Source organism: Nyctereutes procyonoides, unplaced genomic scaffold (genome assembly GCF_905146905.1).
Source record: "Nyctereutes procyonoides isolate TBG_1078 unplaced genomic scaffold, NYPRO_anot_genome, whole genome shotgun sequence".
Taxonomy (NCBI): Eukaryota; Metazoa; Chordata; class Mammalia; order Carnivora; family Canidae; genus Nyctereutes; species Nyctereutes procyonoides.
Genome location: NW_026575024.1, coordinates 38,877,290 through 38,902,018, shown reverse-complemented (window position 1 = coordinate 38,902,018; position 24,729 = coordinate 38,877,290). Strand labels below are relative to the sequence as shown.

At 35.6% G+C, this 24,729-nt stretch overlaps 1 protein-coding gene across 7 annotated transcripts in view; it reads left to right on the top strand.

Annotated features, from left to right (window-relative positions):
* The window catches only part of TASP1 (taspase 1), a 321,618-nt gene that overhangs the window by 47,155 nt on the left and 249,734 nt on the right, over nt 1-24,729 (top strand). For all 7 annotated transcript variants that reach the window (XR_008667003.1, XM_055345390.1, XM_055345382.1 and 4 more), the window contains 2 exons: nt 6,029-6,113; nt 13,736-13,815. Coding sequence is in view for 6 of the 7 variants with exons in the window: in XM_055345390.1 (XP_055201365.1) it covers nt 6,029-6,113; nt 13,736-13,815 (165 nt within the window). In the remaining variant the exon portion in view is untranslated. The remainder of the gene's footprint in view (nt 1-6,028; nt 6,114-13,735; nt 13,816-24,729) is intronic.

Genomic DNA, 24,729 nt, shown 5'->3' with positions numbered 1-24,729 from the left:
AAGAGTGTTCCCCTTTCTCTACATCTTCTCCAACATTTGTGGTTTCCTGCCTTGTTAAGGTGTGAGGTGGGATCTCATTGTGGTTTTCATTTGTATTTCCCTGATGGCAAGTGATGCGGAGCATTTTCTCATGTGCGTGTTGGCCATGTCTATGTCTTCCTCTGTGAGATTTCTCTTCATGTCTTTTGACAATTTCATGATTGGATTGTTTGTTTCTTTGCTGTTGAGTTTAATAAGTTCTTTATTGATCTTGGATACTAGCCCTTTATCTGATAGGTCATTTGCAAATATCTTCTCCCATTCTGTAGGTTGTCTTTTAGTTTTGTTGACTGTTTCTTTTGCTGTGCAAAGCTTCTCATCTTGATGAAGTCCCAATAGTTCATTTTTGCTTTTGTTTCTCTTGCCTTCATGGATGTATCTTGCAAGAAGTTGCTGTGGCCAAGTTCAAAAAGGGTGTTGCCTGTGTTCTCCTCTAGGACTTTGATGGAATCTTGTCTCACATTTAGATCTTTCATCCATTTTGAGTTTATCTTTGTGTATGGTGCAAGAGAGTGGTCTAGTTTCATTCTTCTGCATGTGGATGTCCAATTTTCCCAGCACCATTTATTGAAGAGACTGTCTTTTTTCCAGTGGATAATCTTTCCTCCTTTGTCAAATATTAGTTGACCGTAAAGTTGAGGGTCCACTTCTGGATTCTCTATTCTGTTCCATTGATCTATGTGTCTGTTTTTGTGCCAGTACCACACTGTCTTGATGACCACAGCTTTGTAGTGCAACCTGAAATCTGGCATTGTGATGCCCCCAGCTCTGGTTTTCTTTTTTAATATTCCCCTAGCTATTCGGGGTCTTTTCTGATTCCACACAAATCTTAAAATAATTTGTTCCAACTCTCTGAAGAAAGTCCATGGTATTTTGATAGGGATTGCATTGAATGTGTAAATTGCCCTGGGTAACATTGACATTTTCACAATATTAATTCTTCCAATCCATGAGCATGGACTATTTTTCCATCTCTTTGTGTCTTCCTCAATTTCTTTCAGAAGTGTTCTGTAGGTTTTAGGGTATAGATCCTTTACCTCTTTGGTTAGGTTTATTTCTAGGTATCTTATGCTTTTGGGTGCAATTGTAAATGGGATTGACTCCTTAATTTCTCTTTCTTCAGTCTCATTGTTAGTGAATAGAAATGCCACTGACTTCTGGGCATTGATTTTGTATCCTGCCACACTGCCAAATTGCTCTATGAGTTCTAGCAATCTTGGGGTGGAGTCTTTTGGGTTTTCTATGTAGAGTATCATGTCATCGGCGAAGAAGGAGAGTTTGACCTCTTCTTTGCCCATTTGAATGCCTTTTATTTCTTTTTGTTGTCTGATTGCTGAGGCTAGGACTTCCAGTACTATGTTGAATAGCAGTGGTGAGAGTGGACATCCCTGTCTTATTCCTGATCTTAGGGGAAAGGCTCCTAGTGTTTCCCCATTGAGGATGATATTTGCTGTGGGCTTTTTGTAGATGGCTTTTAAGATGTTGAGGAATATTCCCTCTGTCCCTACACTCTGAAGAGTTTTGATCAGGAATGGATGCTGTATTTTGTCAAATGCTTTCTCTGCATCTATTGAGATATGGCTCTTGTTGATATGATCTATCACGTTGATTGTTTTACGAGTGTTGAACCAGCCTTGCACCCCGGGGATAAATCCCACTTGGTCATGGTGAATCATCTTCTTAATGTATTGTTGGATCCTATTGGCTAGTATCTTGTTGAGAAGTTTTGCATCCATGTTCATCAGGGATATTGGTCTATAATTCTCCTTTTTGGTGGGGTTTTTATCTGGTTTTGGAATTAAGGTGATGCTGGCCTCATAGAACAAGTTTGGAAGTATTCCATCTCTTTCTATCTTTCCGAACAGCTTTAGTAGAATAGGTATTGTTTCTTCTTTAAATGTTTGACAGAATTCCCATTGCTTGCCTTTTAACTTTATTTATAATGTGCCTTATTGTATTAGAATTTAAAATTATTATTTGTCAAACTTATTACTTGTTCTTTTATGGCTTTTGTATTTTGCATTTCTTAAGGTTTCCCTCATAATTATAAGTATACTCACCTGTATTTTCTTCTAGTACACTTATAATTTATTTTTCATTTACTTATTTATTTTTTAAAAATTTTTTAAAATTTTTTAAAAAATTTATTTATGATAGAGAGAGAGAGAGAGAGAGAGAGAGAGAGAGAGAGAGAGAGGCAGAGAGAGAGAGAGGCAGAGACACAGGCAGAGGGAGAAGCAGGCTCCATGCACTGGGAGCCCGACGTGGGATTCGATCCCGGATCTCCAGGATCGCGCCCTGGGCCAAAGGCAGGCGCCAAACTGCTGCGCCACCCAGGGATCCCCATTTACTTCTTTAATACATTGTTTTTTCTGAAATAATGGAAAAATTGTCCCTATATGACGTTGAATAATAGCCATAATAATGACTACCATTTATTGGGTGATTGTTACATACCAATATATTCTCCAGTAGTTTATATGTGTTCTGTCATTAGTTCTCATAATTACCTTTTGAGGACACCACTTTTTTTCACATTTTATTTATTTATTTATTCATTTATTTATTTATTTATTTTTAAATATTTTATTTATTCATGAGACACACACACACACACACACACACATAGAGGAGAGAGAGAGAGAGAGAGAGAGAGAGAGAGTAGCAGAGACACAGGCAGAGGGAGAAGCAGGCTACCCTCAGGGAGCCCAATGGGGGATGGATCCCAGACTGGGATCACTCCCTGAGCCAAAGGCAGACACTTAACCTCTGAGCCATCTAGGCATCCCATCACATTTTTTTTTTATATTTAAATTCAATTTGCCAACATATAGTATAACAACCAGTGCTCATCCCATCAAGTGCCCTCCTCGTTGCCCATCACCCAGTTACCCCAACCCCCACCAACCTCCCCTTCGATGAGGACACTACTTTTTTTTATCCCTATTTCACAGATAAGGAAACTGAAATACAGAAGAGATTTAGTAATTTGCCCAAGGTTACTGTATCAGGCTGGGTCCAACTAGGAGAAAAACTAGATAGTAGATTTAATAGGGGAAGTTTAAGATAAAGAACTATTTTTTTTTAAATTTTTATTTATTTATGATAATGAGAGAGAGAGAGAGAGAGAGAGAGAGAGAGAGAGAGGCAGAGACACAGGCAGAGGGAGAAGCAGGCTCCATGCACCGGGAGCCCAACGTGGGATTCGATCCTGGGTCTCCAGGATCGCGCCCTGGGCCAAAGGCAGGCGCCAAACCGTTGCGCCACCCAGGGATCCCAAGATAAAGAACTATTAAACCAGTGATAGGACAGTAACTATACAAAGGTAGAAAGGGAACTCAAAATGTATTCTAGGGCAGAGGGAGAACACCCAAGTATGGATAAACTTGGAGGGAGATTCAGATCTCATTGAAGAAGGTGTGGTTGTAGCTACTGCCTAGTAGAGAAGTTGCTGTGTTACCCAGGCCACGGTCACTGTGATACCAGGGACAATCCTATGGGGCACAGGTGAGTTCAGACAGGTAGGTGCTTACACAGGGGTGAGGAAACTATGGGAATTGAACCTCTGTTCCACAGGATAAAGATTGGGCTTTTGGCTTACCAGGCAGCCATTTACCCACGGGAAACTTTGCTATTTGTGCCTATGAGGCCAAGAAGGTTTGTGACTTGAACTGGGCACAGTCCTTCCTGTTCTTTCTGGGACTGTCATCTGTGCTGCTATAGTCTGATTCAGGATCTAGGGAAAACATGTGGTGGCCAAATGCTGGAGAAAGCTGCACCCTGCAGGCACTTAGCACTGGGGAATACCATGTGGGCCAAATAGTGAAGAAACTGATGCTCTCGGGATCCCTGGGTGGCGCAGTGGTTTGGCGCCTGCCTTTGGCCCAGGGCGCGATCCTGGAGACCCGTGATCGAATCCCACGTCGGGCTCCCGGTGCATGGAGCCTGCTTCTCCCTCTGCCTATGTCTCTGCCTCTCTCTCTCTCTCTCTCTCTCTCTCTCTCTCTCTCTCTCTCTCTCTCTGTGTGACTATCCTAAAAAAAAAAAAAAAAAAAAAAGAAAGAAAGAAAATGATGCTCTCCACTTGCCTGGCTAGTAAAAAGTTTCCTCCTAGAGTGTTTCTTCGGTGCCCTCTACTGACAAAGCTATCAGTGTGCCAACTGGCAAAGGAAACCTATTTAAAGGGCCCATATCCATTTTCACAGATCAGGCAATGAAGGGAGAATTTCGCTGAGAAGCAACAGATAATGGTTACAGTTATAAAACAGTCTAACTCCTGTTACTCTGTGTTCCTTCTACTTTTCACATGGAGTCTATCTTTTCCTACTTGTTTGAAATATTGTATCATGTATTAAATATTCAAATGCTTGTGTGTGTGTCTGAACTTCAGCTTTTTTTCTGTTCCATTGATGTATTTGTTAATTTGTATTCAAACCACACTCTCTTCTTTTAAAATATATTTTATTTATTCATTCATGAAAGACAGAGAGAGAGAGAGAGAGAGAGAGAGAGAGAGGCAGAGACATAGGAAGAAGGTAGAAAAGCAGGTTCCATGCAGAGAGCCCGATGTGGCTCTTGATCCTGGGGCTCCAGGATCATGCCCTGAGTCAAAGGCAGACACTCTACCACTGAACCACCCAGGTGTCCCCAAACCACACTCTTTTAATTAAGAATAGTTTTTAATAAGAGTGGTATCTTGAAGGGTGAATACCTCTTCATTTTTTCCCAGTTAAACGGAGAAGTTTAAGAGTCAGCTTGTCATACATCATAGAAGTCCTTTTGAAGTTTTGATGGAGATTTTGTAGATTTGAATTTATAACTTAATTTGACAATTATTAAAGTCTACATTGAATCAGCATATACAGAGGTATATTTTAAGAGCTAGTACAGAGAGCTGAGCTTTTTCTTTATTTGGCATTTCATCGTTTTTTTTTTTTTTTTTTGGTGGCACATTTTTGTTGTTTAGCTAAATAGTTTTGTTTTGAGTAAATATGGTGACTTTAATTTGATTTTTTATAGTCTTTTTATGTCCCACTGCTGATTTATTTATTTATTTATTTATGAATGTATGTATGTATGTATGTATGTACTGGTGTCCTGAGAGGCATTCATTGGTTAGTGGTTTAGGATGTGGTCTCTGACATTAGCTGCTTCTCTTAAAATCTTAGCACTGTGATCGTGGGTAGGTGACTTAATGCTTTGTGCAAATATTCCCTCAGTAATCAACATTCATAAATATACTTATAGAGTTGAGAGATCAATGAAATATACTTGCTGTGTTGAAGGGTTTGGTACTGGGCTTGGCATATGGTAGATACTGAGTTACTGTCACTGTCTTCATCACATTGTCATATTTGCCATCATTGTCATCATGATAGTGTTTTTCACACTAATACTTACTGTCCTATCATTCCTCCCAGAGAAGCATCCTCTTTCACTTTTCTTCACATTATATTTTCCCTTCTGGAAACAGTCTGAACCATATTTTAGGTTACAATCTTGTACATACTTGGCCTCTTCTCCCTACCGTATGAAGGTAAATATGAAGGTGGGTATGCAGCTGTTTGTAATCATGTTGATTCTTTGGAAGAAATTCACTTTTTGAAGGTAGATGCCATACTTTCAGTTTATTTTTTATTTATTTTTTATTTTTATTATTTTTTTTCAGTTTATTTTTTAAATTCTATTCTGAAATCTGTTAACAAGAAACCTAATTTCAGTATCTATTAAGCTGCAGCACCTGACAAATCATGAGAATGTATGTTTTATATTCTTTCTTGTATCCCCTAGGTATTCATTTATTTGTTGATTATTTGTTGATTCATTTATTTATTGATCCTTATTGTTCATAATAATTAAGGGTTTTCATTAGTACACATAAGAGTTTTCTAAGGTATTTAAAAGTTGTTTTATTGAAACAGCCACAAAGCTGAGTGGGAAACTTGAAGGTATTTTTCTGACTTCATTTTCTGCCAATTTTGCTTTATAGGAATCAAGAATCCAGTCTCAGTTGCAAACAGACTCTTGTGTGAAGGGCAGAAGGGCAAGCTCTCTGCTGGCCGAATTCCTCCCTGGTAACCGCTTTGTTCTGCCTGACTTTCCCTGGGTCTTTGGTCTTTGGTGCATGTGGTGTTTGAAGGCTGTTTTTATCCACAGAAGGCTGATGCTGTTGGTTACACACCAGCAGTAGCTTGCCTTTGAGAGGAAGACACACTTTATTCTCTAATCTTGGAACATTTTGTACACTTGACAGAACTTTGGATGCAATTGAATATTACAGATTAAAGCAGAAAGGAGATCAGAATTAATTTTTGGTTTTGTAGTTGATTACAGAGATTTTTTTTGCTGTTACTAAGTGCACAATTGGGATCTTTTATTATGAAACTTTTAAAAGTCCAGAGTCCAAACTAATTTTAATTTTGAGATGATTTTAGAATAAAAGTACTTAATTTTTCTCTTCTGGAGAAACACATTATGATGTTAAGATTAGTCAGATTACATCTTTTCTCCAGCATTAACATATAATTTTCATTAAAAAACTTTGGACTTTTCAAGTATTTATAATTGTAGAGAGAACATTGTAAAGAGCTCTCATAAACCTGGCATCCAGCTCTAATAATTGATAGTTTTTTTTCTTATAACATTTTTTATTTAAAATTTTTTTTAATGTTTATTTCTTGATTGATTGATTTTAAGCAATCTCTGCACCTAGCTTAAGCTCGAACTCATGACCCCAAGATCAAGAGTTGCATGCTCCTCTGACTGAGCCAAGCAGGTTAATTTCCAGTTGTTTCTTGCCAATATAGAGATATGATTGATTTTATTACATTGATACTCTTTCCTGAGAATTTGCTAAATTTATTTGTTTTATACTATTATTTTTATAGATTTGATAAGATTTTCTACATAGACAGTAATGTCTCCTGAGAATAAAGATTGTTTTATTTCTTCCTCTCTAACCTGGGTTCATTTAATTAATTTCCTTTTCTTTGTTGCAGTGGCTAGGACCTCCAGTGCTATATGGAATAGAAATGTGAGAGAGAAAAAAAAAAAAAAGAAATGTGAGAGTGGGCATCGTGCCTTGTTTGTGATCTTAGGGTGGAAGCATTTGGTCTTTTACCCTTAAGTATGATGGTTGCTGTAGGTTTATCATAAATGTTCTTTATTATGCTAAGAAAGTCTCCTTCTTGTGTTCTGAGAGTTTTTAATAGGGATGGGTGTTGTACTTTCTCAAATACTTTTTTATCGTCTATTAAGATGATCTTACAATTTTTCTTATTTAGTCAGTGATGGGTTGATTTTCAGCTGTTACAGTAACAATTACATTTTTGGGATTAATTCCACTTGACCATAATTTATTATCCTTTTGATATATTGGTGGATCCAACTTGCTAAGATTTTATAAAGAATTTTTGTATCTCATAACTTATGAGATATATTGTTCTGTTTTTTCTTTTCTTAATGTTTCTGGTTTGGGTTTATTTTGCATCTTGGATATGTAGGGAAATATACTTTATCAAATTTGGAAAAATTTTGACTATTATTTCTAAAGATAATATTTTTAGGACTCCAGTTGCATATGTATTTGACCTCTTATAGTCCTACAGATCATTGATAAATAGTTTTTTCCATTTATTTTTCTGTTTCATTTTGAATAATTTCCATCGCTGTTTTCAAGTTCATTATTTTTCTGCAATATCTAATCATTTGTTAATTGTATGAAGCTCATTTTTCATCTCTGACATTGTAGACGCCTTCAGAAATTTGATTTGCAGCTTTAAAAAGTGTCTTCTGTGTATTTACTTAACATGTTTAATCTTTCATGTAGCTTCTTGAACATATGGATAGAGTTATAATAAATGCTGTAATATCTTCATTTACTAATTGACTATCATCTTTGTCATTTCTGAGTTTTCGATTGAATTATTTCTCTTCTCATTATTGGTTGGATTTCCTTATTTATTTGCATGCTTGGTAATTTTTTATTGCATTCGAGGCATTGTGAGTTTTACCTTATTTGGTGCTATTTTTAAATTTTAACAAATATTCTTGAGCTTTATTGGAGGATGTGGTTAAATTATTTAGGTTCATCCTTTCAGGTTTTGCTTTATACTTTGTTACATGCAGCTAGAGAAACATTTAGCCTTGAGCTAATTTTGCTTTGCTATTGGGTAAGAACTCTTCTGAGTACAATAACAGATGGAGCTAGAATGAGATTTCTTACTTTGATGGGAACAGGGGTTCTTCCTGTCCCTTTGTGAACTTGGGGCTTGAAACTTTTGTGGTATTCTTTCCCAGGCTTTGGGTGATTTCCTATTACACATACACTTATCTCTACTCAGCTGAAGACAAGAGGAAACTGTGCAGATCTCAGAGTCCTTTCTCTGTGCAGCTGTCCCCTGTAAATCCTGGCTGTCTGGGTTTCTCCAGATGCCCAGCTCTTTCTCTTCAACTGAGAAACTGCTTGGCTTTGCCTGAATTCTTTCTGTGTCATGGCCTAGAACCTCTCTAGGAAGTAAGCTGGGTCATTCATAGATTTACCTTGTTTATTTCATTTCTCTCAAGGACCACTGTCCTTATGTTGCCTACTGATATCTGAAAACTATTGTTTCCTACGTTTTATTTGATTTTTAAAACAATTTCTTCAGGCACCAGTGTAAATTTGTTCCCTGTTACTCCATCTTGTCCAGAAGCAGAAATCTCTCACATTCCTGGATGTTCATTGTATACTGCAGTAACTGAGAAACAGTCAAATTCCTTGAATGTTTTAAATCAACAAAACCAATTTTATCATGTTTTTACTCTGAGCTTATTTTCATATGACCATGATAAGTCTAGTTATATAATTTCTATAATGATAATAGCTAATAGTTACTGCTTTTGTACACTTAATCAGGCAGTTTTATGTGGTTTGCATGCATTAACTCATAAAAATCATACAATGATTTATGACACATTTTGCAGATAATGAAACTGAATCCCACACTTGACCACTGTTAGGCTATTAGGAAATTTTGGAGTCCTTTCATATCACATTAGAAGCAGCAGATTAGAAGTAAAGGGAAAATAGAATCCTTTTATAATAATGAGAAGTAACTGTTTATGCCCATTTAATTATTAATTCATTTCCCTTTCACTCAGCAAATATTTATTGTTTGTTTTCTGTATGCCAGGCAAAAGGTACAAAAACTGTCAAAAGCAGATGGAATACTTAGAAAGCATGGTCTTCTGGTGTCATCTGTCACCACTGTGTGGGGACAGCAAGGCATTACATATAATGTGTCTTTTCTAAGAAGTATTTATTTATTATTTATTATTAATTAATTAATTTTTTAATTGAAGTCTTTAAATAACAAGTTCATTTATGGGGCACCTGGGTGGCTCAGTGGTTGAGTGTCTGCCTTTGGCTCAGGGTGTGATCCCATGGTTCCGGGATCAAGTCCCACATTGGGCTCCCTGCATGGAGCCTGCTTCTCCCTCTCCTTCTGTTTCTGCCTCTATCTCTCTGTGTCTCTCATGAATAAATAAATAAAATCTTAAAAAAAAGTTCATTTATTTGTATACCTTAGTTTTTGGTTATAGCCACCATGATATGTTGTATTGTTTAAATATTGGTGTTTGTTCAGATTTGTTGCATATTTAGTATCTTCATAAACTTGGTGGGACTACCATTATAAACTATGTCATATTTACCCAAGTTTCTTTATTTTATTTATAAAAGTATAGCTTGAATCTTTCTTCTTCCGTTACGATAGGGTATAGCTTTGATAGGCATTATCATTTAGAACAGGAGTTGGCAAACTATGGCTGATGGGCCAAATCTGGTCTGCTGCTTGCTTTTGTAAATAAAGCTTTACTGGGGCATAGCCATACCCATTTGTGTATGCATTGTCTATGGCTGCTTGTACACCACAACGGCCAAAGAGAGTTGTTGCAAAAGAGACACTGTGGCTACAAAGCCAACCTATTTACTATCTGGCCCTTTATAGAAAACTTTGCTGACTCCTAATATAGAAGTTATAATTTTTGGAATATGTTTCTTTTGATGAAAAAGGGGAAGCTAGACAAATGTTTTATGTTTAGTATAAATAAAACCTAAGGTGCTCATTAGACCCTAGGACTTTTTTCAGAGGCCAATTTACTTTTTGGTACATTGTTTACTTTAAAGTACTATTTAATCTATTATATTTCATAAATTCACTCAAATTTGTACTACTTTTCTTGTATGAATGTGAAAAGACTATTAAAACATGAACAATTAAAAGAAACTAATCAGAAGGCATAGATTTAGATGGATTCCCATTCAAACATATAATTTAAAAAACAAAATAACAATAGTAGAAAAAATTTTATGACAGCCAGAGAAATGTGAACATCGATGGGATATATTTTGTAATACACGATCTTTTAGAATTGTTCATTTTTTTTGTGTGTCAATCGCTTATGCTGAGGTTCTGTCTTTTTAAAAAGTCATTTTTTAAATTAAAATTGAAATTAAATTAAAAATTTTTTAAAGAGTTAAATTTTTATTATTTAATATGGCTGGTATGTTATTTCCAGATACAGCAAGTTCTCCTTTATTTGTACTTTTTGTGTCTGTAATTTGTCTTTCTTCAATCTTATATATTTATTGTGAACAAAGAAGCAATATGTAAAATAAATAGAAATCAGTTTTTAAGTCTAGAGAAACAGTTCCCATTTTCTCTTGTATCTTTCTCATCCAGAATAATGTATTTTGATTTTTGGGATCCTTGGACATTCTTGAGAGCTTTCTGAATCACAAAATGACACATTTTTAGATTGATTATGGATGGAGTCATGGTTCTTTGAAAATTGATGATTGCCATCCATGAGGTTGCAGTTCACATCTCATATTTGCTCAGAGAGCTCTTTTTGGAAAGTTTGGCTGTGTTAGTGCTTGCAGAAGCACTTGGGGTGCAGTTTGTTGAAAGTTTCAGTCACCAGAGCTCAGGGCTGCTCTCAGTATAGAGTGTTGTTGGTTTTTGTTTTACATCATATCAGATTTGTTTTAATGTTAATTAAATTGGGCATAACACAAGGAAAATGCTGTTCCTTAAGGAATTTTGACACCCTAGTTTATTATTTGTTTGATTTTTTGCCAGTGTTTATCTGATGCTTAGTATGCTTTAGGCACTGTGGTGAATGCTTGGATATGTCAATGACAAAACAAAGATTCCAACTCTTATGAAGCTTACAATTTATTTGGGGGAAGTTAGAAGTAAACAACAGATATAATATGTAAATTATAAAGAAGTGTCTAGTATGTTAGAAGGTAGAAAAAAGAAAATGACAGCGCAGAATGACAGAGCAAAATGATAGGGACTAGGAGTCCAGGGTAGGGGAATGCAATGTGTTGGATATAGTTTTAAATAGGCCTCATTAAGGGGAGACATTTGAGCAGATGAGAGAATTTGCCATTTGGGAAATAAGGAAGAACCTGATAGAAGAAACATTCAGGGTTAAAGCCTTGAGCCTAGAAGTCCCTTGACATATTTGTGTTTTTACAGGAGGCTGGAGTAGAGTAAGCCAGGGGGCAGGAAGAATCATAGGGCAGGTAAGGAGGGAGCAGAACGGGTCAGATCACTTGAGATTCTCCTTGAAGATTCCAGTTTTTACACTAGATTTCTCATGAGAGATTTTGCAGGTTTTGAGAAGAACGTCATTGTCTATTATTACAAGGACATCAGTGGCTGGTGAGCATAGTTGGGGCAGGGAGCAAAGCAAGGCATACATGAAAGTAATGAGTCCATTGGAACAATCCAGGTAACAGATGATGGTGATTCAGACAAAGGTGGTAGCAGGAGAGGTGGTGAGAAGTGGTCAGATTCTGGATATATTATAAAGGTATGGTCAATGGGATTTCCCAACTTGATTGGGGCAAATTTCTCTAAAAGCTTTCTAGTTGGAGAGTCATAAGATTGAGAGAACTGTGAATTGATACTGCATTTAATTTTCTAGAAAGTGATTTTTTGACATGTTAGTAACATGTAGCTTTTCAGAATTTTAAAATGATTTCAAAGGCATGCATATGCCATTTTGTGTGATGATTAACTACTAGACAGGTAGTTTTTGATAATAAGAAAAGGTCAGTTATTCAGTATTTTTATCCATAAGATGGCATCCAAATAGTCAACTTCTTGTGAATATTGTAAAATGTCTCAACTATTTTAAAAACTTGCATAGCAGCCAATGGCAAATTGATTTAATTTAGAAGCAATGACTGTTTAAGAAATGTAAAATAAAACTAAGAATATTTAGTAAAATGCCATTGATTCCAGATACTGGGATTGGACCCAAGATGACCAATGGGCGTGCTAAGAATACTAGCGTTAGCTCCAAACTTCTGTTCTGGTCATTTAATATGCTACTTCGGCATGTCTTTTACATCTTCACATGAAGAGAAGTTACTTATTATATCACATTCCTTTTCTAGAAGAAGGAAGTGCTAAAAATGCCATTAGGATGGCTCAACTCCTATTCAGGTTTCTATTTCTGTCATTCTCCATTTGAACTTTATGTGATAGCTTTTCTTTGCAGTGGTCTTCATTTTATATAGGAATAGGATAAACTGTTTTCAATTTTCAGAATCCTTTAGAATTAAAAAAAATAGAAGTTTGAAGGGGTAAACTTGTTTATTCTTATTGGCCCTCTCTTCTCTCTTTTTTCAATGCCTCCTACCTTTATGTATATTAGAAAATAGTTATTGGACTTAATTATTTACTTTCTCACTAGAACTATTTGGATGCTTTTGGATGGCTCCTTAGATTTTGTTTTGCCAGTCTGTCACTGGTCTTCTTATTAACAAATGAATCTGAAGACTTCAATATGTATTACTTGGAGTTTTAGTGTTAGAATGATTAGAAGAACAGGAACAAAAGATAAGGAGCAGAAAACTTCAAGGAAACCCATTACTAGCTGGCTGAGATCTTTAAGAAGTTGGCTATGGAAGGAGATGAATGAATGATTATTATGGCAGCTACTTGCTATTACTGTGTTAGAGAATAGAGTGGTTAATTATCCTACATGATATTTGAAATCTTTGAAAATAAGTGTTTTACAGTTAGCTAACAGTATCCTTTTGTTTACTTCATTATGTTAAAACTTGCAGTTTAGGGCTTAAAAATTACTTTTGGCACACATCACAGTACTTAATCACAGTAGAAATGATTCTGAGGGGCATACATATAGATCATATGTACATTTTTGTTTCATCAAGACTTGCAAATAGAAGTACATCTCATTGTTTTGGGGCATCTCTACATGTACCCACTCGTACATCTAGTTGTTAAAGTAGGCAAGAATATCAAGTCTGAAGACATTCACTGAAACTTTGATTCTTAACCTGATTAAATGGATCTTGTGACCATGATGATCCAAGGTAAATCTTAATATTTTCCACTGGGAGATCAACTATTTTTTTCCTTCTCATGTTGAATTGTGCCCATTTTTACTTGTTGGTTATTGCAGATGAAATTGTACCATTTTCATTTGTAAACTTTTTAACTTGGGGAAGATTTTAAAATTTGGGGCATATAAACCATATTATAATTTTGAGGTAAATCTAGAATTAAATCTATATGCAAGACATTTTTTCAATTGCCTTACTATATGATTTATACTTATTGAATATATAGAAGATGATACTAAGTTTTTAAAAGAGTAATTTTTCTGTTAGCTTTTTAGTTGGAGAAGGAGCCTACAGATGGGCAGTAGATCATGGAATACCGTCTTGCCCTCCTAACATCATGACCACAAGTAAGTAAAAACTTTTCAAATTTAAGCTATATTGGCATATATACCTGGAAGTGTTACAGTGCTTTAATCCACATAATAACTCTGATATTTAAGGAAGGAAGCTTATATGTTGAAATATTTATGGTTAAAAGATACATAAAAAATTATTTGATTTTAAGGCGCTTTTGTATTCCTGAAGATCCTCCCTCCCCCCATGCTTTTATAGAAGTATTGCTAAAGGATCCCTTTTAAGTCACTTAAAATAATTACTAACAATAAAACCTTAATACTACCTCCTCAGAAAGAGAGAGAAGAAAACTTAGGTCAACATTTATCTGTCTTTGAGCTGCAGAAAGCCTTTCTAGGGACCAAGTACAAGAAAAGGAAGAACAAAAGTGTGAGTACATAAGAATTAAGAGAAAAAAAAAAAAACACTTAACCATAAATATGAGAAAGTGATACCTACCCTTCATTTATGAAAAGGTTTGTAAAATTAAAAACCACACAAATACAAATAGTACCCCAAAAGAAAAATGATCAAGCGTCATAAATAGATAATAGAATATAATTAATAGGGAAATTCAAATAAGTACATGTTAAATTTGTGAGAGTTAAAAATACTGTATTATTGCTCATAAGTGTGTGATGAGATGAACAAATGTAAATGTAAATGTAGGTACAAATGTAAATTGGCAGAAATATTAGAGGACAGCTAAGTAGTAGTATAGAGCAAAGCCATGAACTTATTCTGCTTGTAGGAATTTGATATTAGAAATATAGACAAAAATTTATGTAGTTCACAATAAGCATTATTAAGAATGTCAAAAAATTTGAAAAAAATCTTATGTCTAACAAAGAGGAATATAAGCAAATTATCATATAATGACATGTTATGTATTAACTTAAAATGGTCAAGACTAATGTCTGATGATTATCTAATGACTTTGAAAAGTTATAAATATATGTTATAAATATATGTGTGAATGTGTTTTATATGTCTATTTTAAAAATGAAATCATAGCTACATATTTATGCATATGTTTTTTAAGTTAATTTTTATTTTTATTTTTAAGTTAATTTTTATTTTCTACTTCTCCAACAGTTTTGGAGAAACTGTTCCCTCATGTTCTACTTTTCAGTCTTGCTGTTATGCAGTTTGATTCCCAGGTCTTTGTGGTATATTTTTCATCTTTGGAAGGAAGCCTTAATTCTTTTTGTTCTTACTATTACAATGAAGCATCTTGGAATGGGTCTTTTTTTATTCAGTATGCCTGGTACTTAGTACTGAGTACTTTTAATCTGGAAATTCATGTGGTTTAGTTGTGGGGAAATTAAAATGTGTATTAATCTCTTGCTTTATCTTTCCTCTATTTTATTTTTCTAATTTCTGTGAATTGGTTGTTATATCTTGTGCTCCAATCCCTTGTGCCTTTTTCAAAAATTATTTTTTTTCTCCTTTTGAAATCTCTTACCCTACTGTCTCAGAAATATCTACAATTTTGTCTCCTAAACCTTCTAATTCTGATGAATTTGTTATTTTGGATTTTATTGTTTTAATTTCTAGGGATTAGTCTGTGACTAAGACTTTTTTTTTTTTAAGTAAGCTCTAGACCCAACGTGGGGCTTGAAATCGTGACCCTGAGATCAAGAGTTGCATGCTTTATTGACTAAGTCAGCCAGGTGCCCCAGTTATTAATACTTTTAAAATGTAGTGTCCTGTTCTTATTTTATGAACTAGGTATTTTCGCTCATCTCTCTTAGGATCATTGTGGCTTAAAATTTGTTACCTGCTGTTACCTATCACTACTGTTAATTTCTTTTTAAAAATTTTTAAAATTTTTTATTCTTTTTACTACTGTTAATTTCTTTTTGTTTGTTTCATACATGTTAGCAAATTTTTCCAACTATCTGGTAACCCCTTGCTGTTTTCATATTCATGAGTATGGTACTTTATTTTTTACTTAAAAATTGTTTTTGAATATATATGGTACTTAAAATTTGGAAGGTTTGTGTGTATGTCAGGTCCTGTTGACCTCAAGAGGGGTGGTATGATTAAGTTTTTTTGTTGAGGGAATTTCCAGGTGTTTTCCAACAAAACTATCTATGTTTTCCTTTTGGATTAGTGAGAGAGAAATTTTCCCAGGACTGGCAGGTCTATATAGCCAGTATTCTGGTACAGAATAAGGGCAGGAGCTGGAGGTCTCACCTTTCCTATTTTAGACTTTCATGTAGAACCCTGTTTTAAAGTAGAGGCCCTGATTATACCTGCCCCCATCTGTGCTGATGCCTACTAATTTGGGGCCCATAGGTTTAGTCTCTCTGAAGAGTTTACCTCATATTTTTTTGTGAGCATGAGGAGGGGATTTAGGCATCTACATGTTTCTTATTGTCATTTTCCACCAGTCTCCTATTTTTAGTCCCACCCAGGCTTTCAGAAATACCAAATGCCTTCTATTCTCAACTCTTCTAGTGTTTCTTTGGCAGGAATTTGTTTACGGTGGAGATTAGTTTGCTTTCTGATGTCTTGGCTATCAGGCATCAGGATTCATCTTCGTCTACTCAATCAGTGACTGTCCATTTACTTTCTAATTTCTGAAAATTATTATAATTTTCAACTATACATTAGTAGTCTTAAAATAAGAACTGTATATTTGTGTTATGCATGGATTCCTTATATAACTGACCAGCAATAAATGTTCTCTGAATAAATAAGGTATTTGAAAGTTTAATGATTATGTTCATATTTTTTTTTACAAAAAAAGAATAGTATTGACATATTGTGAATTTGGAAGGAGAAATTCTTTTTTTTTCTTATTGGAGTTCAGTTTGCCAACATATAGCGTAACACCCAGTGCTCATCCCGCCAAGTGCCCCCCTCAGTGCCCATCACCCAGTCACCCCAACCCCCCGCCCACTTCCCCTTCCACTACCCCTTGTTCATTTCCCAGTTAGGTGTCTCTCATGTTTTGTCACCCTCACTGATATTTTCACTCATTTTCTCTCCTTTCCCTTTATTCCCTTTCACTAATTTTTATATTCCCCAAATGAATGAGACCATATAATGTTTATCCTTTTCCGATTGACTTATTTCACTCAGCACAATACCCTGCAGGTCCCTCCACGTCGAAGCAAATAGTGGTATTTGTCATTTCTAATGGCTGAGGAATATTCCATTGTATACATAAACCACATCTTCTTTATCCAGTCATCTTTCGATGGACACCGAGGCTCCTTCCACAGTTTGGCTATTGTGGACATTGCTGCTAGAAACATCGGGGTGCAGGTGTCCTGGCATTTCACTGCATCTGTATCTTTGGGGTAAATCCCCAGCAGTGCAATTGTTGGGTCATAGGGCAGATCTATTTTTAACTCTTTGAGGACCCTCCACACAGTTTTCCAGAGTGGCTGCACCAGTTCACATTCCCACCAATATTGCAAGAGGGTTCCCCCTTCTCCACATCCTCTCCAACATTGGTTGTTTCCTGCCTTGTTAATTTTCCCCATTCTCACTGGTGTGAGGTGGTATCTCATTGTGGTTTTGATTTGTATTTCCCTGATGGCAAGTGATGTGGAGCATTTTCTCATGTGTTTGTTGGCCATGTCTGTGTCTTCCTCTGTGAAATTTCTGTTCATGTCTTTTGCCCATTTCATGATTGGATTGTTTGTTTTGGAAGGAGAAATTCTATCTATGATTTAGATTAGAAAATTTTAAATGCTGTCCTATATTGGTCACTTGCCTAATCCTTAACCAGGATTAGTTTGTACACTGGTACTTAATGATGTGCTTTAAACTTGATTACCTTTTGTGGTGGTGGGAGGGCATCTGTGGTAGGTTTTTATCTCCTTCAAGTGTCCAGAAGTTTTCAGAATGACTTTCTCAGGTTTATTCTAAAATAATCTTTTACATAGTTTCTCACAAACTTAGTATTTCATTCTTATATATAGATGTGAATTTCATTCTGGTCTTATTCCCTTCAGCCTAGAACAAGCATTTCTGATAATGTGGTAGATGTGGTGGTAAAAAGTCAGCTTTCATTATCTGAAAAAAAATATTTTGTCTTTTAAAAGATAATTTCTTGTTGGATACAGACTTGTCAATTTTTTTCTTTCAGCACTTTTTTTATTGTAAAAAATATATAACACAAAATTTACTATTTTAACAATATTTAAGTATATAATTCAGTGGTATTAATAAGTACATTCAGTGTTGTATAACCATCACCACTATGCATTTCCATAACTTTTTTATCATCCCAGGAAGAACACTCTGTACTCATTAAATAGTATCTACTCATTCTCCCTTTTCTTCAGGCCCTGGTAACCTCTATTCTGCTTTCTTTCTCTTTAACTTTGCCTTCTGTAGGTAGTTCCTATAAGTGGAATCATATAATATTTGTCCTTTTAGGTCTGGCTTATTTCACTTAGCATAATGGTTTCAAAGTTCATCCATTTTTGTAGCACAAATCAGAATTCTATTCTTTTTCTTTGTTTTTAAGAATTGTTTTTTATCTTTGGTTTTCAGCAGTTTAACTATGATATGCCTAGGTGTGGTTTCTTTGTGCCTAACTTTTACTGTGCCCGCTGAACCTGTGGTTTATATTTTTAATCAAATTAGGAGAACTTTTGGACAATATTTGTTTAGATATTTTTTCTTGTCCATAATCTTCATCATTTGTTTCTGGGACTTTAATTCTACTTGTATGAAGACACCTGATACTGTCATGTGTTATTGAAGCACTCATTTTTCAGCTGTTGTTTTTCCTCTGTGCTTTCTGTATTAGTCAGGATTCTCTAGTAAAACAGAACAAATAGGAGATTGATCTCTTTATCAGATTTATTATAAAGATTTGGCTTTCATATTTAACACAATTATGGAGGCTGACAAGTCCCAAGTCAGTCAGCAAGCTGGAGACCCAGGAGATCCAATGGTATAGTTCAATCCAAGTCCAAAGGCCTGTGAACCAGGAGAGCTAGTTGTGCATTTCCAGTCTGAAGGCTAGCAGGCTCGAGACTGAGGAGGAGCCAATGTTTTAGTTAAGAGTAAAGATGGAAAAAATGTTCCAGTTTGAAGGCAGTCAGGCAAAAAGCATTCTCTTTAAGAGGAGAGTATTCTTTTAGTTCTATGAAGTATTTCAACTGATTAAACAAGGTCCACCTACATAAGGAGGGCAGTCTGCTTCAGTCTACCAGTGTATTTTTTTTATTTTTTATTTTTTTTCAGTCTACCAGCTTAAATGTTAATCTCATCCTCATCAGACACACGCAGACACACCCAAAATAATGTTTGACCAAATACCTGGGCACCCTGTAGCCCAGTCAGGTTGACACATAAAATTAACCATTATACTTCCATTTGTATGATTTCTGTTGAATTGTCTTGAAGTTCACATCTTTTCTTCTACAGTGTCCAATTGGTATCAATCTCATTTGCGTTTTTTTTAACAATATAAAATACTGTATTTTTAGTTCTAAAGTTTCCATTTTTTAAAAGTTTCTGTATTTCCCCTGAAAGTCCCTTTGTCTTCACTTAAAATACCCGTTATTAACATGTTTATTGTTATTTAAAAGCCCTTGATTGTTAATTCTAATTTCATTGGTAGGTCAGCTTCTATTGATAGTTTTTTTCCTTGACTCTGGATCACATTTTTTTGTTTTGTTGTATGTCATTATATACATATATGTATATATTGCAACCTGGGCATTATGGATGATACATTTTAAAGACTATGGATTTGTTATCTTCCTTTGAATGATACTGAGTTTTGTTTTAGCATGTAGTAAAATCATTTGTAGATCCCCTTGATTTTGTCACAGTCTGGTTTTCAGGCTTTGTGAAAGTGAGTTTCTTTCAGTTTTGTTTTTAAACTTAGGGTTAATCCTTAGCACTAGCTTTGGTCTTTCTTCCTAAGATATGGCCATTGTAGGGTTTCATTCAAAAGTCTCAAACTTGAAATGTTGTCTCTCCTATGGCAAGTATTTTTCAAAATCTGTGTCAGCTTTTCAGCTGTTGTTTTCTTTACTAAACTCTATGGAATCTTGCATCTTGTATGAACAGTTAGGGGCTGATTCAAGAATTTGAAGGGACATTTACATAGATTTGTGGGCTTCTTTATTTTGTATGTGTGTCTTTCTCCTTTCCAGGATTCTTCCCTCAATTTTCAGCTGCTTCAGTAGTGCCAAACACCTTCATCTCCACCTGGCAAGACTGTAGTTTTCAATTTGAGATCTTTTTGTTGTGCATCTACAGTTTTGACTGTAGTGCCTCATGGGGAAAGCTGTGTAAATGTGATCTCACCCAGTATGTTTCTTTTCTTTCAGTGGTTGAATCATCTCCTATTTCTACCAGCTTTTGGTTACTAGCCTTCAAATAACTTTGCTTTAAAACAATTTTTTTTTATTTAAAAAATTCTGACCAGAGTTTATAATTGTTACTGGTCTGTGGGTTAGTCTCATATAAGCTACTCCATTATCAGGAGCTGGAACCTGTGCCTTATAAATGTGTACTATTAATAGATATAATAATATAAATTATACATATAAATTAACAAAATATAACAAACTTCACATTATAAAATATAGTTGGTTACTTAACATTATATTTGTTCCTTTTTAATTGTGTAGTACAGGAATATGTTACCTTTTTAAAAATGGGAGCATTCTGGGGATCCCTGGGTGGCTCAGCAGTTTGACATCTGCCTTTGGCCCAGGGTGCGATCCTGGAGTCCTGGGATTGAGTCCCATGTTGGGCTCCCAGCATGGAGCCTGCTTTTTCCTCTGCCTGTGTCTCTGCATGCCTCTCTCTCTCTCTGTCTGTCTATCATGAATAAATAAACAAATAAATCTTAAAAAAAAAATTTGGAGCATTCTACCTAAACCTAACCTTCCTTTTTACTTCCATTTCCAGTCCCAGTGACTCCTGTCTCCTCCCATAGCCATACTTATTTGTTGATTTGCTTTTTTCTGTGTCAACAGAAATGCTGGAGTATATAGTATTATTCTTTTTATTAGTTTTAGATAAATGGTATCAGACTCTATGGTATCTATAATAGATTTTTAGATAAATGGTATTATATGATACTTCCAGTGTTTTTTTGTCAGTCAGCAAAATGTATTTTGAAATCTTTCTATGTTGATATATATAGATCAAATAATTTTTTTTAATTGTTAAAAATTTTTACTTTTTTTTAGATCAATTAATTTTTAAACTACTGAATAACATTTACCATATTTATTTAACTATTTCTTTATTGATGGGCACTCAGGTTGTTTCTAGATTTTGCCATTAACATTGATGATTTCACAAATATTCATGTACATATCCCTTTGTACATATATGTATTTTTTTGTTTGTTTATGTAGTTGGAAGTAGATTTGCTGAATCAGAATGTATATTTACCCTTATGCTGGCTATTGTTAGTTTCTCCTCCCAAGACATTTACTGTTTGTCTACTTTGGAGAAATCTGTCTTTGTAAAGTTGCCATTATTGACCACATAGAGGCACAGAATATAGACCTTAGAGGTATATATCTTTGTGTGACCATGCAAGTTACCTCTAAGAAACTTTTCTTATGGAGATATTGTGATTGAGATAATATATAAAGAATTTTTATTCCAATTTCTTGCACTTAGAAACACTCAAATATTAACTATGAATATAATTTTACTATTACTAATATGTTGGATATGAAAATGATCCTGGTGATATGATTTCATCAGAATTTGATAGGCCTAGCTCTTTAGCACTGACTCATGATTTTAGTAATTGATCCTAACTGAAGTTAGGTATAGCCTTAGAGCAGTGATTCTCAACTTGGGTGCATATTAGAATCCCTAGAGCTTTAAAAAACTCTGAAGCCCTGGCTGCACCCAAAATCAGCAACTCTATAGCTTGTACCCAGGCATCTGAAGTTTTTGAAATTATGAAGGTAATTTCAATATATATTCAGTTTTAACAGAGTCTGGGATAAAGCTTGTACATGCTTTTGAGTTCTTCCAGAAGATTCATTAAAGTTGAAATTGAAAGGAATGTAGTTTTGTTGTTTCTTGGTAAAGGGCAACCTTAAATAGTTTGTGCTACAAAGTTGTTACCATCCAGTCCTTAATTTTCAGCTATTTTGTGCTTTCATTGGACCTAAGATACGTGTATAAATCAAGTAAACATTAGATTGCAGACGTTGTTCTATCCTATCAATTTATGGGCATGATTGTGACACAAGGAATCCTATTTTCTTTTCTACTGACTATTCTGTTCTTATAGTTTTTCTGCCTTTAGGTAGAATACTTTGAAAGATAACATGATTGATAAGACATATATGTTTTTTTTATAAATTAATTTTTATTGGTGTTCAATTTACCAACATACAGAATAACACCCAGTGCTCATCCCGTCAAGTGTCCCCCTCAGTGCCCATCACCCATTCACCCCCACCCCCCGCCCTCCTCCCCCTCCACCACCCCTAGTTCATTTCCCAGAGTTAGAAGTCTTTATGTTCTGTCTCCCTTTCTGATATTTCTCACACATTTCTTCTCCCTTCCCTTATATTCCCTTTCACTATTATTCATATTCCCCAAATGAATGAGAACATACACTGTTTGTCCTTCTCCGATTGACTTACTTCACTCAGCATAATACCCTCCAGTTCCATCCACGTTGAAGCAAATGATGGGTATTTGTCGTTTCTAATGGCTGAGTAATATTCCATTGTATACATAAACCACATCTTTATGCATTCATCCTTCGATGGACACCGAGGCTCCCTCCACAGTTTGGCTATTGTGGACATGGCTGCTAGAAACATCGGGGTGCAGGTGTCCCGGCGTTTCATTGCATCTGAATCTTTGGGGTAAATCCCTAACAGTGCAATTACTGGGTCGTAGGGCAGGTCTATTTTTAATTCTTTGAGGAACCTCCACACAGTTTTCCAGAGTGGCTGCACCAGTTCACATTCCCACCAACAGTGTAAGAGGGTTCCCTTTTCTCCACATCCTCTCCAACATTTGTTGTTTCCTGCCTTGTTAATTTTCCCCATTCTCACTGGTGTGAGGTGGTATCTCATTGTGGTTTTGATCTGTATTTCCCTGATGGCAAGTGATGCAGAGCATGTTCTCATGTGCATGTTGGCCATGTCTATGTCTTCCTCTGTGAGATTTCTCTTCATGTCTTTTGCCCATTTCATGATTGGATTGTTTGTTTCTGTGCTGTTGAGTTTAATAAGTTCTTTATAGATTTTGGAAACTAGCCCTTTATCTGATATGTTATTTGCAAATATCTTCTCCCATTCTGTAGGTTGTCTTTGAGTTTTGTTGACTGTATCCTTTGCTGTGTAAAAGCTTCTTATCTTGATGAAGTCCCCATAGTTCATTTTTGCTTTTGTTTCTTTTGCTTTCGTGGATGTATCTTGCAAGAAGTTACTGTGGCCAAGTTCAAAAAGGGTGTTGCCTGAGTTCTCCTCTAGGATTTTGATGGAATCTTGTCTCACATTTAGATCTTTCATCCATTTTGAGTTTATCTTTGTGTATGGTGCAAGAAAGTGGTCTAGTTTCATTCTTCTGCATGTGGATGTCCAATTTTCCCAGCACCATTTATTGAAGAGACTGTCTTTCTTCCAGTGGATCGTCTTTCCTCCTTTATCGAATATAAGTTGACCATAAGGTTCAGGGTCCACTCCTGGGTTCTCTATTCTGTTCCATTGATCTATGTGTCTGTTTTTGTGCCAGTACCACACTGTCTTGATGACCACAGCTTTGTAGTACAACCTGAAATCTGGCATTGTGATGCCCCCAGATATGGTTTTCTTTTTTAAAATTCCCCTGGCTGTTCGGGGTCTTTTCTGATTCCACACAAATCTTAAAATCATTTGTTCTAAGTCTCTGAAGAAAGTCCATGGTATTTTGATAGGGATTGCATTAAACGTGTAAATTGCCCTGGGTAACATTGACATTTTCACAATATATATCTGCCAATCCATGAGCATGGAATATTTTTCCATCTGTGTCTTCCTCAATTTCTTTCAGAAGTGTTCTATAGTTTTTAGGGTATATTTTGAGAACCATTTGAATGGTAAATGGTTCTCCAACCTTTTATTTTCAGGTTGTAGGTGTCCTTCTGTCTAAAATGAGTCTCTTGTAGACAGCAAATAGATGGGTCCTGCTTTTTTATCCAGTCTGAAACCCTGCACTTTTTGATTGGGTCATTAAGCCCGTTCACGTTCAGAGTTACTATTGACAGATATGAGTTTAGTGTCATCATGATATCTATTTAGTCCTTGTTTTTGTGGATTGTTCCACTGAACTTCTTCTTAAAGGGGAATTTTAAGAGTCCCCCTTAAAATTTCTTGCAGAGCTGGTTTGGAGGTCACATATTCTTTCAGTTCCTGCCTGTCTTGGAAGCTCTTTATCTCTCCTTCTATTTTGAATGAGAGCCTTGCTGGATAAAGTATTCTTGGTTGCATGTTCTTCTCATTTAGGACCCTGAATATATCCTGCCAGCCCTTTCTGGCCTGCCAGGTCTCTGTGGAGAGGTCTGCTGTTACCCTAATATTCCTCCCCATGAAAGTCAGGGACTTCTTGTCTCTTGCTGCTTTAAGGATCTTCTCTTTATCTTTGGAATTTGCAAGCTTCACTATTAAATGTCGAGGTGTTGAACGGTTTTTATTGATTTTAGGGGGGAATCTGTCTATTTCCTGGATCTGAATGCCTGTTTCCCTTCCCAGATTGGGAAAGTTTTCAGCTAGGATTTGTTCAAATACATATTCTGGCCCTCTGTCCCTTTCGGCACCCTCGGGAACCCCAATTAAACGTAGATTTTTTTCCTCAGGCTGTTGTTTATTTCCCTTAATCTATCCCTATGGTCTTTTACTTGTTTGTCTCTTTTTTCCTCAGTTTCCCTCTTTGCCATCAACTTGTCTTCTATGTCACTCACTCATTCTTCCACC